The sequence below is a fragment of the Hyperolius riggenbachi genome, chromosome 9 (genome assembly GCF_040937935.1).
Source record: "Hyperolius riggenbachi isolate aHypRig1 chromosome 9, aHypRig1.pri, whole genome shotgun sequence".
Classification (NCBI taxonomy): domain Eukaryota; kingdom Metazoa; phylum Chordata; class Amphibia; order Anura; family Hyperoliidae; genus Hyperolius; species Hyperolius riggenbachi.
The window spans coordinates 209,205,687-209,222,336 of record NC_090654.1 but is presented as its reverse complement, the minus strand read 5'-3'; the positions used below and the strand labels follow the sequence as shown (position 1 = coordinate 209,222,336).

General features: G+C 43.0%; 1 protein-coding gene across 3 annotated transcripts in view; it reads left to right on the top strand.

Annotated features, from left to right (window-relative positions):
* The window catches only part of FMN1 (formin 1), a 405,926-nt gene that overhangs the window by 97,458 nt on the left and 291,818 nt on the right, over window positions 1–16,650 (top strand). For all 3 annotated transcript variants that reach the window (XM_068253927.1, XM_068253926.1, XM_068253928.1), the window contains exon 2: window positions 10,035–11,872. In XM_068253927.1, the coding sequence (XP_068110028.1) occupies window positions 10,153–11,872 (1,720 nt within the window). In that variant the 5' untranslated portion in view covers window positions 10,035–10,152. The remainder of the gene's footprint in view (window positions 1–10,034; window positions 11,873–16,650) is intronic.

Below are 16,650 nucleotides of genomic sequence, written 5' to 3'. Positions count from 1 at the left end.
AATTTACCGCACTGCTACTGCAGGGCAATAAATGTCTATGGGTGTTTTCAAATTACCTGCAGTGGTGTGCGCCGGAAGTGCTCAATCTAACGCGCTTCCAAAATGACGTTAGTGCGCATATCTGCGCTGATGTGCGGTGGATCGGAAGTCATGTAAGTGCCCTTTTTCACTTGCGGCGATTGCGTGCTGAATCGAAAATTGCTGCCGATTTTTAAATCGCTAGGGTTTGCATAATAACATAGGAATCACGGTAGGTAATTTCCACTACCACTATTCCTTTTTTACCAAAGCGTGATCGCGCCTCAGAGCGATTTTTACCGCTGTTTTGCTATGCAATGCACTGCATAGCAAAATTGCAATTGCGGAAAAAAAGGGACTTTGCTCAGTCACTAGCATTTAGCGCTAGCGATTGCTAGTGGAAAAGGTCCCTAAGTCTATGGCGATGCAGGGATTTAAAAGAAAAAAAAATGTTGGGTGCGGCGATGTTGGCGAAGTGCATGTGCGGAAGCGTATTTTTACAATACGCTCATGTGCACTTCTGTATATCCCAAACAGGAAGTGACCACAAGCGCGTATTCCTTTCTTTTTTGGCCAGATGCCAGAAGGGGAATACCGCATAGTAATGAGGTATTCCCGGAAGGCCTGCTTTTGGCGGTGTGCCACCGCACTGCTGACGCCAATATTCAGTGTGAAGCTGGCTTAAGCATGATCTTCATGGACTACAGTGGATGTGGTGTTCATGTCAGTGTTGTTTTGGGGTACAGAATACAGTATATTCTCTGCTTTGTGACAGTTGTTAGGGGAACAGATTTTCCTGTGCATGAGAGGAGATTCAGATATTACTTAAATGCATTTCAGACTTTGTCACTGTAGACACATTCCTGATTAGAGCTCTGCTGGTCATACTAACTGGGTGTTTATGCAGCTGGGGTCTACTTCCCCTCTGGTTAAATGTTTCTTCACTGATTTAAAGGAATTCTCTTCCTTTTTAGCCTTTGGTGTTTCTTTTTGACTACAGGTATTTTTTTTTATTTTTTTTGTTTCTGTTTTCAAGCCTAAAAATGTCAAAATTGATCAAAATGGAAAAGGATGATAAAGAAAGCTGCTGTAAAACTGTATACTAAAACCACCACCTTTGGCCCAGTGCACACCGAGCGGATTTGGATGCGATCCGCCTGTAAATCCGCTTGGCTAATGTATTTTTAATGGGCTGGTACACACCAGAGCGGGTCGGTTTTAGCTGAAACGCAAACTCCCGGCTGCAGCATTTTTGGATTTCGGAGGCGCTTCTGCCTCCAATGTTAACTATAGAAAAACGCGAAACACTTGATAAAACACCAGATCAGTGCGGTTTTCCAGCGTTGTTACAGTAGCTGTTCAGTAACAGCTTTACTGTAACAATATCTGTAATCTGCTACACAAAAACGCTACCACAAAACACTAGCAAAACGCTTCATAGTAATAAGAAAAAAACGCTTCAAACACCGATAGCGTTTTGCGGATCTGCTATCGGTTTTTGGTGTGCACCAGGCTTTTGAGGCACCATATGTTCAGGTATTTCTAGCACTTCTGTTAAGCTTTTATGTCCGTCATGTGCTGAGCCAATTATTGTTAAAGAATAATCCCCCAATATGTGTAAGACTTATGGAGTGCATAAAATCTGAGAATATTGAACCTCATGATTCTTTAATAGAAAATAAAGAGAAAAGCTCGACTTTGCAGGCTAAGTCTTCTGATTCAGACAAGAAAAAAACAAGATGGTTGGGTCAGAAGTGAATATCTCTTTTAAGCGAACCCGAGCCGAAGCTCTGGTTCAAAAACAGATACTTACCATGAAGATAGAAAAATCTCAGGATCCTATTAAGGCTTTCCTCTTTTGTCAGAAGTCCCCAATTGCTGAGCGCAGCCCCCCCTCCACATTGTGGCTGTGCAGCTCTTCTTCCACACTCATGGCTGGGCACGAGCATCTACTGCGCGGCCATGAATGCGGAAGAGGAGACGCGTGGCCCTGATAGGATTTGCGACAATGCCGTTGTGCTCAGTGACTGGGAAACAGCAGAACACCAAGGAAAGCCTCAATTGGATCCTGAGGCTTCCCTCTGATTAGGTAAGTATCTGATTTTGTGTACCTGAGCTTTGCCCGGGTAGACTTCAATTTATTTCCTTGTAAACCATGCCAGTGGCCTGGCAGCCCTGTTGATCTTCTAGCAAGTAGTGTCTGGAAACCCTGAAACAGGCATATGGCTAATCCAGTAAAACCGGAGTCTGAGTACCTTATCTGAAAATCAGGAGGACTGTCAGGCAACTGGTAATGTTTAAAAGGAAATAAATGTAGGCCTCCATATACACTCTCACCTCGGGTTCCTTTCAAATAGAGCCCGAGGTGGGCTCGAAAAAAAAAATAGGCTACTTGTTCCACAGGGAATTTCCACTCCCCTCTGTTTACCTCCGAGTTGGCGACAAATCTTGTAGCTAAACTCCGGCGGGGGGGGGGGGGGGGGGGGGGGGGTGGGGTAGCTATAGCGTGGCAGTGGGGTGGGGGGTGGAGGGGCAGAGAGCGGCGGTTGGGGGACCCTGAGGTATGTTCCCTGCCTAATGACATGGCTCTGTGTCTCATCTCATTGATCAGATCCACTCTGGGTTCTCTTTTTTTTTTTTTTTAATAATCTTTTATTTCAGAGAATATGATAAACATTGTACAATAAATTGGCATGTTTAGCTTGTGATTCCATAATGAACACAATTTCCACAACATCCTATACAATTGTAACTGAGATTTGTCAGAATAATAAGAGTCCCATTCTAGAGTATCTATAATTCTCAAACGGCAATATGTCAAACAGTGTCCATAAATGGTATGGCGTCCACCTTAGCTGAGTGATATAGTATCTAAACATGTGGCAGTATTGTACACCAAGGTATAAACAGAACACACTTAAAAAAGATTTGTCTTCACTTTCCCTACCCTCCCCTCCCCCACCTCCCGCCTCTTTTCGTCCCACGTACTCACAGCGACCTTTTATTTAGAGATATTTATTAATCACAGGTGTCTGATAAGTGTATAGTTTGACCATCAATTGCCAATAAAAAGTAAGAGTGGTTATGAGGCTATATCCTTATTCGCCCTTGAGTGCTATTTCGAAGTCCTCTGAGTGTCTGAAAAAGTTCCAATATGACCAGGTCTTTTTATATATATCAGTTTTGTTTAGGGCCGCAAACGATAAATCTTCCATTAATTCAATGGTGTCTAATTCTTTAACCAGCTCCTTATTCCCAGGTATAGTTGGCCCACCCCAATGTCTAAGTAGTAGACATTTGGCTCCGTTGAGGATGTGTTTTACAATAGAATTTTTATATCCCCTCATAGACCAGGTATTGCAGTGTAGGACATAAAACCTGGATCAAAGGGAACCTCTCTATTAGTAGTGGCTTTAAGAAGTCTCTCTATCTTTTTCCAGTAGTCTGTTAGTAAGGGACAAGACCATATAATGTGTAGTAGAGTCCCTTTATGTGTTCTGCATCTCCACCTGTCGTCCCTTTCTGGAAATAGCATTTTCAGTCTGACTGGAGTAAAGTACCAGCGGGTAAGTATTTTATAGTTGACTTCTTGTATTCTGACTGCTCTTGAGGATTTATGGGCATAAATGCACATTTTTGACCTTTGTGACTGTGTAAAGGACCTGCCTAGATCTCTCTCCCAGGCCGCAAAGAAAGGCATTTGGGGTGCAGCAGATATCGACAATATCGAATAGATTTTTGAAAGTGTTTTCTCACTCAGTCCTTCCCCCATGCATAATGATTCAAATTCAGTAGGCTGTCTCAGCTGGGTAGGGTGTAGTTCTAACGAAGTCATGAGGTATCTGTATTGGAAGTATTCCCACCATTGTAGATTTGCACATGTTTGCTTCTCCCTAAGGGCCGAGAGAGAGATCCAGCCACCCTGCTGACACATATCTTTAAAGCGTATGTTTCTTTGCTCATATATTCTATTAGATGGGAGCCCTTCCCCTATCACTCCACATTTTGGATTAACAGACACTGGCAATAGGGGGGAGGGGAAGGGAGCTATTTGTAAATGTCTATTCACTCTGTGGTATACTGCGATTGTATTGTGGGCCAGAAATGGGAGGCTCCAGGAGGGTTTAGGCTTTAGGTTAGTCCATAGTAGATTTTCGATCGGGTAGTTTGAGAGTGTTCTTTCCACCTCTGGTTCTCTTTTAAGTGGAATCTCACAATCCTAGCATTACATTAGTAAGGTTTTTTTTTTTTTATCACAAGCACTTAAAAAACTCTTGCAGTGTGAACCGGGCTTTAGATTTAGAACCCCTATTGAGGATTTAATGCACTTTCTTGTCCCAAAGGCCACTAGTGTTAATATGAGAGCCATAGAGTGAAGACTGGGACAACAAATTAATCTCCCCAGTAGGCACAGAAAAAGTAGTGAATACCCCTGAGGTTCTTTTCACACTATACATAACTACAATAAATATATATTTTTGTTTAGTCCAAAAAAGTATTACTACAGTTGTGTTCAAAATTATTGAACTGAAATAGTGTTTTGGCCAGTTTGACATTGATTTTGATCATTTCAGTCATCTTGTTTACAATTAAATCAAAGAGGCACTTGTAAGTCAGACAAATATAAAATAACATTTATAATGAAATAACCACAAATGTCTTTTCTGTGCTCACATCATTATCAGTTTTATTCAACCCCCAAGTGACATTCATTCTTAGTACAGCATTCTTTTCCAGTTATCACAGCTTTTAAACATGAAGCATAGCTTGACACAAGTGTCTTGCAGCGATCTACGGGTATCTTAGCCCATTCTTCATGGGTAAAAGCCTCCAGTTCAGTCACATTCTTAGGCTTGCATGCTGCAACTGCTTTCTTTAAGTCCCACCAGAGGCTCTCAATCGGATTTAAGTCTGGTGACTGTGATGGCCACTCCAAAATTTTCCAGCCTTTAATCTGCAACCATGCTCTAGTGGACTTGGAGGTATGCTTGGGATCATTGTCCTGTTGAATGGTCCAACGTCTCCGAAGCCTCAGGTTTGTGACGGACTGCATCACATTTTCTTCCAGTATCTCCTGGTACTGAAGAGAATTCATGGCACCTTGCACACGCTGAAGCTTCCCTGTACCTGCATAAGCAAAACAGCCCCAAAGCCTGATTGACCCCCCCCCCCCAATAATAATACGGGTTTTGACCCCCCCTTTCACTTTCAGAACTGCCTTAATTCTACGTGGCATTGATTCAACAAGGTGCTGAAAAGCATTCTTTAGAAATGTTGGCCCATGTTGATAGGATAGCATCTTGCAGTTGATGGAGATCTGTGGGATACAATACAATACAATACAATAACATTTGTAAAGCGCTTTTCTCCCATAGGACTCAAAGCGCATAGCTGTGTCTCAGATTAATACAGGGTTTCAGGCTGGGTTGTGTTACAGAGGAGATAGTCAGATGTTCATGAATGCCAGACTGAAAAGGTAGGTTTTCAGTTTAGACTTAAATGCTTCCAGGGATGGGGCTGTCCTGATTGGGTGTGGCAGGGAGTTCCAAAGTGTAGGGGCAGCATGACAAAAGGCTCTGTCTCCAAAGGTTTTGAGGTGGACTCTGGGGGTGACCAAGGTGTTACGTCCTTTTGATCTAAGATTGTGGTGGGTGTGATGTAGTTGCAACAAGTCCTTCAGGTATCCAGGGCCCAGATTGTGCAAGGATTGGTCAGTAAGCCAATCTTAAACAGAATTCTCCATTTTATCGGTAGCCAGTGGAGTGAGCTCAGGGTTGGTGTTATGTGGCAATGGCGGGGTTGGCTCGTTAACAGCCTTGCGGCGGCATTCTGTACTAATTGCAGGCGGCGTAAGTCTTTCTTATGCAGGCTTGTGTAGAGGACGTTGCAGTAGTCTAACCTTGATGTGACGAAGGCATGAACTAGGGTTGGAAGATCCTCTGAAGGAATTAGGTGTTTAATCCTTGCAATATTCCTTAGGTGAAAGAAGGAATGTTTCACAACAGCTGAGATTTGATTCCTGAAGCTTAATTTCCCATCAATCAGTACTCCCAGGCTGCGCACACAGTCTGAGTTGTTCAGGTCTGAGCTCCCTATCCTTAGCGGTGTTGGTTGAGACTGGAGCTGCTTTGCTGTTGAGCCCTGGCCCTCGATAACAAGAACCTCAGTTTTGTCAGCATTAAGTTTTAGCCAATTATTATTCATCCACTCCTGAAGCTCAGCTAAGCATGCGTTTTTTGTGGAGTAGGGTCTGTGACATCAGGTTTGAATGACAAATATAGCTGGGTGTCATCAGCATAGCAATGATATGTCAGGCCATGTTTTTGTATGATTTCTCCAAGTGGCAGCATGTATATGGTGAACAGTAAAGGGGATAATATTGCGCCCTGAGGTACACCGTATTTTAGTGGTACAGGGTTGGAGAGGAAGGGCCCTAAGGCTACCCTTTGTGTTCTGCCAGCCAGGAAGGAGTTGAACCACCGGAGAACAATGCCATCTATGCCACATGCAGGGCACACGAAGCTCCCATTCCATCACATCCCAAATATGCTCTTTTGGGTTTGAGATCTGGTGACTGTGGGGACCATTTTAGTACAGTGAACTCATTGTCATGTTCTAGAAACCAATTTGAAATGATTTGAGTTTTGTGACATAGTGCATGATCCTGCTGGAAGTAGCTATCAGAGGATGGGTACATTGTGGTCATGAAGGGATGGACATGTTCAAACAATGCTCAGGTAGCCCGTGGCATTTAAACGATGCTCAATTGGCACTAAGGGGCCTAAAGTGTGCCAAGAGAACATAGCCCACACCATTACACCACCACCAGCAGCCTGCACAGTGGTAACAAGGCACAATGGATCCATGTTTTCATTCTGTTTTCATTCTGTTGATGCCAAATTCTGACTCTATCGAGACTCAGGAGACCAGGCAACATTTTTCCAGTCTTCAACTGTCCAATTTTGGTGAGCTTGTGCAAATTGTAGCCTCTTATTCCCATTTGTAGTGGAGATGAGTGGTACCCGGTGGCGTCTTCTGCTGTTGTAGCCCATCCGCCTCAAGGTTGTGCGTGTTGTGGCTCCACAAATGCTTTGCTGCATACCTCAGTTGTAACAAGTGGTTATTTCAGTCAAAGTTGCTCTTCTATCAGCTTGAATCAGTCGGCCCATTCTCTGACCTCTAGCATCAACAAGGCAAGTTCGCCCACAGGACTGCCGCATACTGGATGTTTTTCCCTTTTCACACCATTCTTTGTAAACCCTAGAAATGGTTGTGCGTGAAAATCCCAGTAACTGAGCAGATTGTGAAATACTCAGTTCAGCCCATCTGGCACCAACAACCATGCCACACTCAAAATTTCTTAAATCGCCTTTCTTACCCATTCTGACATTCAGTTTGGAGTTCAGGAGATTCTTGACCAGGATCACACCCCTAAATACATTGAAGCAACTGGCATGTGATTGGTTGATTAACCACCCTGGCCATCTGATTAAATCGCCAGGGTGGCTGCGGGAGGGTTTTTTTTAAATTAAAAAAAAAACTATTTCATGCAGCCAACTGAAAGTTGGCTGCATGAAAGCCCACTAGAGGGCGCTCCGGAGGCGTTCTTCCGATCGCCTCCGGCGCCCAGAATAAACAAGGAAGGCCGCAATGAGCGGCCTTCCTTGTTTTGCTTACATCGTCGCCATAGCGACGAGCGGAGTGACGTCATCGACGTCAGCCGACGTCCTGACGTCAGCCGCCTCCGATCCAGCCCTTAGCGCTGGCCGGAACTTTTTGTTACGGCTACGCTGGGCTCAGGCGGCTGGGGGGACCCTCTTTCGCCGCTGCTCGCGGCGGATCGCCGCAGAGCGGCGGCGATCAGGCAGCACACGCGGCTGGCAAAGTGCCGGCTGCATGTGCTGCTTTTTATTTGACGAAAATCGGCCCAGCAGGGCCTGAGCGGCAGCCTCTGGCGGTGTTGGACGAGCTGAGCTCGTCCAGACCGCTCAGCAGGTTAAATAATTGCATCAATGAGAAAATTGAACAGGTGTTCACATATGTATGTATGATTATATATATGATGTATGAATATATATATTATATATATATATATATATATATATATATATATATATATATATATATATATATATATATATATATATATATATATATATATATATATATATTAAAAATTTTCTCTCAGCCTCCACATACTTTTCACTTCAGTTGAAAGCATGTTTTCATAGAGGGATCCCCTTTTTTTTCTTACTTATAAACCCGTTTTTTTCATGTGACATTTGACTTCAATGCTTTTTTAAGAAACCGCTTGTTATTTGTGCATTTTCTTTTTGGAGTACTTGGTGTACAATAGACCTCCTCTCCCTCCCTAAATAATAGCTTTGTGGGCTTTGGTGGTGGTCACTGATTTTTTTTTTTTTCCCATTCTCAGGGCCTCTCTATAGCACCCCTTTTCCCCCCGCCTCCAGGTCACCAAATGAGGGCATCTTTGATACTCATTGGGTGCCTTGGCTCCCTCAGTCACATGATGTACACTGTCCCCCTTCTCCATATAGGAACCGTTTTAGTTGTCAGTTGGTGTCTCTTTCACTGCTGAGACCTTCTTGGTGGTCAGGCGGTTTCCCTTAACCAGTTAGGCAGGGAACACACTTGACTGTTTTTCTGCGCGTTTTCTGCACAGAAAAACTGAGAACTTATAATTGTGAATTTTCAGCTTTTTCTGAGGGGAAGGTGTGTTTGTGGGGTGTTTGTTTTAGATAATACCATTATCCTCTTAGAAAAAAACTTGGAAATTCAGCTTTAACGTGTGTGTGTGTGTGTGTATATAGTGTGTGTGTGTATATAGTGTGTGTGTGTATATAGTGTGTGTGTGTGTATAGTGTGTGTGTGTGTATAGTGTGTGTGTGTGTATAGTGTGTGTGTGTGTGTGTATAGTGTGTGTGTGTATAGTGTGTGTGTGTGTGTGTGTATAGTGTGTGTGTGTGTGCCATCATATTTCTTGATAGACACAGAGCAATGTGCACATTACACAAACCTATAGCAACTAGTCAGTGGTCTACATTCTGTAAACTGTAAACCTGCATGCAAGCTGCAAGCCATAACTCAATCCAGTCTGATTGTAATACAAATACAAATGATCTGTGTGGCCACAAGGCATCCCACAGTCTATTTTGCCTAGGGCTAAAGTGATCCACTGGTTTAGATTTTCCTGACTTTTGATGGTACATATAAGACACCATGCTATCCCTTGTTCCCACAGCAGAATGGATATGGAAGGATGAGATGATACATGCACAAGTTGTTCATTTTTAAATAAATTACTTTTCTAAAGACACAACCTCACCCAGGGTGTTAAAGGTTGTGAACAGTCTTGAAACATTATGCCATTTACTGGTCAGCAAGAGGATCCTTGTCTTGTGCATTAAGATGTTTTGCAGGGCGCTGTGGCACAATTTAAAGGAAAAATGAAACGAGGGATATGGAGGCTGCCATATTAATTTATTTTTAAGCAATTCCAGTTTCCTGGCTGTCCTGCAGATCATCTGCCTCTAATATTATTTTTTTAGCCATAGACCCTGAACAAGCATGCAGCAGATCAGGTGTTTCTGACATTATTGTCAGATCTGGTAAGATTAGCTGCATGCTTGTTTCTGGTGTTGTTCAGACACTACTGCAGCCAAATAGATCAGCAGGATGTTAGGCAACTGGTATTGTTTAAAAATAAATAAATACAGCAGCCTCCATATCCCTCTCACTTTAGTTGACATTTAAATAGCACCATTTGTCTGTAGTTGTATTGTTTTTTCACGTAAAACAAAGGATAGTCTCAACCAAAGCAAAGTAATGGCTGACCGGTCATCCGCAAACTACAGACATGCTTAATCTTATCAGATGTTTATAGGGTTGAAAACGATATAGTTAATTGCACTGATGAGAATGACTCATTGTGGTTATATTTATGTATATCTAACATTCTCATTACTGACGTTTCCTTTCTGTTCTTGCTCTAACAGGCCAAGCTATTGTGGATCTCAGTCAGATGATTTTCAGCCTGGTTATCACATGTTCTCTCAAGAAGCACAGAGAACATTAACAACATTATTCAAATTTTTAAATCATTAGAGGCGGAAAATGGAGAGTGCAAACTCTGTCCTCCAATTGCACAAGCCCATTCTGGAACTCTGTTACGTCAGCTTCTATCTTCCTCCGGGTAATGTCAGGGGATTCATATACAAACGCTGTGTAACTCGAGACAAGGCAGGAGCATGCTTTGATAGCTGCATCCAAGTCAGGGAGGAAACAGAGCAAGCACAGCACAAGGATCCACCTTATGGAAGCTACACAGAGGCCTTAAAGAAAACGACAACACGGGTCCTGCTAACGGAGCTCTACAAGCTCACTGCTGCTAAGGACAAACTGCTTGTTGATCTCCTCAACACCATTAGAAATCCTGGACTTAAAATGGGAAATCAGGATGGCAAATTTGAGGACATGCCGGGAGCATCCCATTTTCTAGAGGACTCTCTCTCCATTGATTTCCAAGAGTCGTTAACTACGTCAATCGAGAAAAAGACTCCAACGAAAGGGAAAAAAGGCCGGAGGTTCAGCCGGAGGAAAGAAAGCATAGAGGACTTTGTGAACAAGAAGATAAAGTGGAAAGGGACCCCGGAACCTGGGATGGCGCCAGGTAAAGAGAAAACCCCATCTATCAAAATTTCCTTGGCAGGATCCACGGATAATGTTGTACGCCCAAAACTTCAGTCGGTAGAAAACAAGGACAGCTATGTTGGAGGCCTATCGGTGAGAAACCCTCATGCTAGATACAGTGAGAGTTCAGGGATACTTGGTTCTGAATCAACAGCGGGCAGCACTCAATCTTTGTATGACAATGATGTCTTCAATGATTTCACTTTAGTTCCTCAGAATGGGAGCCCAATGGGAGATCTGCAGGATGTCATAAGGATGATGCAGGATCAGCATAATGAGCGTAACAATCTAGGATGCATATCTCAGAGGACTTCTCAGGAGGGAAGTGATCAGTTTTCTGATAGCAGCGCTGTCAGGACTGTTGTAGCTAAAGTGCAAGATATCAGCCCATGTGTCCAAAAAGTGGTAACCTACAGCTTCTGTGAGGATTCTGTTAAGGATGACCCAAGTGAAAATGTCACTACTGTTCGCACTGCTTTACCAAAGGAGTGTGCCACTAAAGCTGACATCCTTACACTGCAGGAGCCTGTTCAGAGTCATCAAAGAGATGTTTTAGGAAGTCAGTCAAGTAGAAATGCGGACTTCATGGTTGATCAGGAGATTGTGCAGTTAAATGGTTTTGTCAACAAAAACCTCCTTAAAGTCATTAAAAGTGAAAGTGTGGAGGAAACTGAGTATTGGTTGGGGCAGCTAGATCGCAGGGGAGGCCATGGTCGCATCAGCCCTAACCTTATGAGACAAATCAGTTCACTGGAATCTTTGACCTCAACAGTGACTCAACGTAACAGTAGAACGGAGAGGCTCCCATCTGTAAACAGTGGTGTGCTTAGACATTCATCATCAAGTAATACTATCCATAAAGATGGGTCTTCTGGCCTTTCTCCTTTATCATCCCAGCTGCCCAGCCCCCAACTACACCACCAGATTTTTCCACTGCCAACAAATCGTCCTCACGAAGATCCGGGCACATGGAGTAGAGACTTGTACTGGGGAGTGCCCCATGATTTTAATAAAGAATCTCCAGTGGCGGGTAAAATCAGGGCATCCAGTCTTTCTAACCTAACTTCTGAGCCGTTTGGAAATAGTTTGTACAGAAATGGACATTCTGAGAATGGGAAGTTGCATCCAAATGCCCACTATAAAGGTCAGTATCATATTTTAATTTTTTTATATTTTTTTATAAATATGCTCATTAGCATGAAAATAGTAGTGACAGCTTTGCATTCTTACATAGTTACATAGTTATTATGGTTGAAAAAAGACATACGTCCTTCGAGTTCAACCAGTACAAAGTACAACTCCAGCCCGTCCCCCACATATCCCTGTTGATCCAGAGGAAGGCGAAAAAACCCTTACAAGGCATGGTTCAATTAGCCCCAAAAGGGAAAAATTCCTTCCCGCCTCCAGATGGCAATCAGATAAAAATCCCTGGATCAACATCATTAGGCATTACCTAGTAATTGTAGCCATGGATGTCTTTCAACGCAAGGAAAGCATCTAAGCCCCCTTTAAATGCAGGTATAGAGTTTGCCATAACGACTTCCTGTGGCAATGCATTCCACATCTTAATCACTCTTACTGTAAAGAACCCTTTCCTTAATAAATGGCTAAAACGTTTTTCCTCTATGCGCAGATCATGTCCTCTAGTCCTTTGAGAAGGCCTAGGGACAAAAAGCTCATCCGCCAAGCTATTATATTGCCCTCTAATGTATTTATACATGTTAATTAGATTTCCTCTAAGGCATCTTTTCTCTTGTCTTGATGACTGAATTCTAAGGAATAGTTACTGATATTTTACGTTATAGACTTGTGTTAAGAATGTCTTAAAACGGGACCTACAACATTAACTCTATTTTATTATTTACACTCCCACCCTCTGACCGTGTGCATCAGATGCCAGTTTTTAAAACCAAGTTAGTACTACAAGAATACTGCAATACTGTTGCAGCCTCATTTGAGACATTTTAACCATACTTTTGGTAAAAAGCTGTTGCTAGACTCTGCAACAACACAAACCTGGTTTGCCTTGATTCACAGAAAGGTGTCCTGTCAGTTTTTGCCAGTTGGCATCTGTTTTGTATGTGTTTCTATGGCTGTGTTCACACATAAATCTGTACATTTCCGGTCCAGTCCTATCAGTTTTGCATGTGTTTCTGTGGGTGTGTTGACACACAAAGGCTAGGGTCACACTTATTTGAATCGCATGCGTTTTAGAAATCACACGCAAATATGGTACATACATAATGATAGCCTATGGGGCGCATAAAATACATTGGTATGCTTTTTACAATTTTTATTTTTTGTGCGTTTTTAACACTCTCTCAAGTTGATTCTTTCTGCATACTGCATGCATTCTGCATACAATCCTTTCCTATAGTGGAAAAAAGCGCATGGGTTTCTCATGTGTTTTTGCCCAAATAAGGTAAAAACTAATTTGAAAATTACTTTTACTTGCTAAATATGATGATTAAACAATGCAAATGGAAACTCATAAAAAAGCACACAGAAAAACAAACGCTGGAAAAACAGCAAAACAAAAAAAAAAACCATAGCAAACTGATGGTTCTCTGCATGGACAAGTGTGACCTTAGCCAAAAGGTGTACATTTCCGATTCAGTCAGGTAAAACTGATGCAAACTGACAGGACAGTACTGGACTGGAAATGTACAGATTTATGTGTGAACCAGTGTACTCGTGCTAAAGAGGTTACAGTAAACTGAAATCTGGTTGTAGTTAGTGCATGTTCATAAGTGTCTCTATATCTACCCATTTAAAGAGAACCCGTGGTGGCATATTATAATCCTAATAGGACCCAGAGGCATGTCATGTGCAGCATGCATCGCTGGAAGGAGTACTTCCTGGGTCGCGGCTCGGCTTTCTATTGGAGGAAGCAAATAGAGGCGGAGAGCGGCGGAGGGAGTGCGTTATCGAGGGGGCGATGCTGCGAGGCTGACTGACAGCCTCAGATAAATAAAGCCAGCTAGCGACAAGCAAATTGTCTCTAGGCTGGCGATCTTTTAAGGGGGTGCAGCGTGGTGCAGGGTGGACTGGCAGCGGCGATACAATGGCCCAGAGGCATGTCATTGTGCACACAATATGCCTCTGGGTCCTGTTAGGATTATACTAAGCCACCTCAGGTTCTCTTTAAGAATGACCTGTATTGCTGCCTAGATAAACAAACTCCTGTCTTTCTCAATACATTTAGTAATTTTGGATGTGTCCTTTTTGCGAAATGAGTATTTCTCAATACTTAAATTTGATCAGTGGCAGGAATACTCTTGAATCACCCCAGCCAGTTTATCCTAATATAACTACATAATAGCCTTCCTGGTTCAATTTTGAAAACAAAGAAGGATTTTATTCCAAGAGATTTGATTTGTTTCTAAAAATGGCTTTTTTTTCATACTTCGATCAGACACCGTTTCAGTGGTAGTTCTAGCAAATGATTATGAAAGATCCATTTTTTTGCCAGCAATTATTAATGTTTCATGCTGGGCTTACTTTGCCGGCTTCTGTTACATGTGACTGAGTTCAAAGCTGATTAGTGAAGAGTGACCAGGAGACGTTAATGGAAACAAGCAGTCATTGGCTATAGAGATTTTCCATGCTAGGATAGCAGAATTCTCTTAGCAGGCCTGCTTATCAGGTGGGGGGTGTCTGTATTGAAAAGATGTAACCGCAAGAACATAGTTCAGACACTGAAAAGAGAAGTGATTGTTTTAAGTAATCCACTCTGAATTCCTGGTATGGAGGCTAAAATCTATTGTAATACAATGCAGTACTGGAGCAGAATTGCAAAACAGTCTAAAGTATTGGGCAGCACGGTGGCATAGTGATTAGCGCTTTCGCCTTGCAGCGCTGGGTCCCCGTTTTGAATTCCAGCCAAGTCAACACCTGCATGGGTTCTCCCCGTGTCTGCGTGGGTTTCCTCTGGGCATTTCGGTTTCCTCTCACATTCCAAAAACCTTCAGATAAGTTAATTGGCTTTACCCTAAAATTGAAACAAGCAGTCAGTTGGCTATAGAGATTTTCCATGCTAGGATAGCCATGCTATGGTACGTGCACTACATGATGCATACATATGATGATGGTAGGCACTAGATTGTGATAGAGTATTGTACTGTGTTAGCCATCAGTAAAAGCAAGTAGTTTTGAATCAGGATAGTACCATTTATTCACTAACTTAGAAGAAAGAGTGAGCTTTTGGCTAATAAGCCTTCTTCAGGATGAAGTCTGAAGAAGGCTTTTTAGCCAAAAGCTTACTCCCCCCCCCCCCCCCCCCCCCCCCTTGCAAGTTAGCCTGTAAGTTATATTACCCTGATTCAAAGCTCCATACAGCTTTTTTTTTTGTGAATACTGCCAACTGTATACAGTAATTCTTGAAGCAGAAGTGGTCTCTCCATCATGCACCCAGCACCATAAATGTGTTCCAGATGAAGCTGATTTCAGGTTTCCGTGCCTATAATTTTATGGGTTTTTTTCCCCCGAACATGCTATTTGGCTCCATACAAGAGGCAGAAGTTGGGACTGCCAAACAGTTTCTAGCAGCCGATCTGCGTACTTATAATGCACCACATGTTCATTTGAGCGTAGGGTATTACAGATAATAAAATAAACTTGTTCTATCATTTGTTATTGATAATAGAATATTAGTAGTGTAACTGATATTCTATTATTGGCCTATCTCCTCCTGTTCTCAAGCAAACCGTCCCCACATCTGCCTATCACTGATCCCCCTACCCATACCTAACACTAACCTACACCCAACACTAACTTACACCCTACTTACACCTAACACTGCTGCTATCAAATGCCACTAACCGGTGTCCCTGCCAATATCTTCACTGCTACAGAGTGGTTATTGTGCTTTCTCAGCCACTGTCAGCACTGCTGCAGAGTTCTGCTACAAAGTAGTAGTCACGGATCTATTCTGGGGTGCCCGGATGTCCCCCAGGCCGAGTCAGCTGTGGTGCATCAATCGGTATGCTGGATGCTGTGGTGCCTCTAAGTGGGCATACTGGGTGCTGTGGTGCCTTTCTGGGGGCATGCAGGGAGCTGTGGTTCTTCTCTGGGGGCATACTAGGAGTTGTTGTGCCTCAATGTGATACCCGTGGGAGCATGGGAGGGGGTCCACTAGAAGGTCAGGGAATGCTATGGGTGAACTGACAACCTCGCAGCAGGCCAGCCTGCCCAGCAGAAAGCCAGACCAGACGGTACAAAAGCCAGGTAATTCTGCTTAGTCATGTTTAAGTGACACTGACTATTTATGTGATATGCTGCACTTTTTCTGAAGAGGGGGGGCTTCATCCAACATTTTGCTGGACAGGCCTACTTAGACTGCTCTTAAGTTCATGTAAATTTGGCTCCACCCATGACCACACCCACATTCTGGTGTGTGGCCAGACCCATTTTTGACCTGGGGTGCCCAAAATTGCCTCGGGTCTCATAGGATCTTAGCAACGCCCCTGTGGACGACTATGGTGGCACCCAATTGCTGTACTGCAGTTGTGCCTGAATTCGCTGTTTCGGCTGATTTATTTCATCTGTAGTTCTTTAATATTAGAAATTTTACTAGCCTCAGCTTGCTTCTGCTTAGTGAAGCTAAATAGTGTGTTGAAAAAAAGTTTCCCCCATTATCTGAAATTGCACATCACAGTAAGTCTAAAGCCACACAAACACCTTTGCAAAACTTTGAAATCTGCAAAAATGTTGAAATCTATCATTCCGACAGAATCCTCCGCACCACTAAACTATCTTTGCATACCAATGCGATTATATTGACAGTTGCAATGCAATTAATTCTGTGTTAAAGTACCCTTAGGTCTCTTTTTCCACGGACAGTTGAAAGGCAGGTAAATGTCTCTCAAATGCTCACAACTGCTTGCTGCTGCCTGGCAAATGCTCACTGCTGCCTGGCAACTG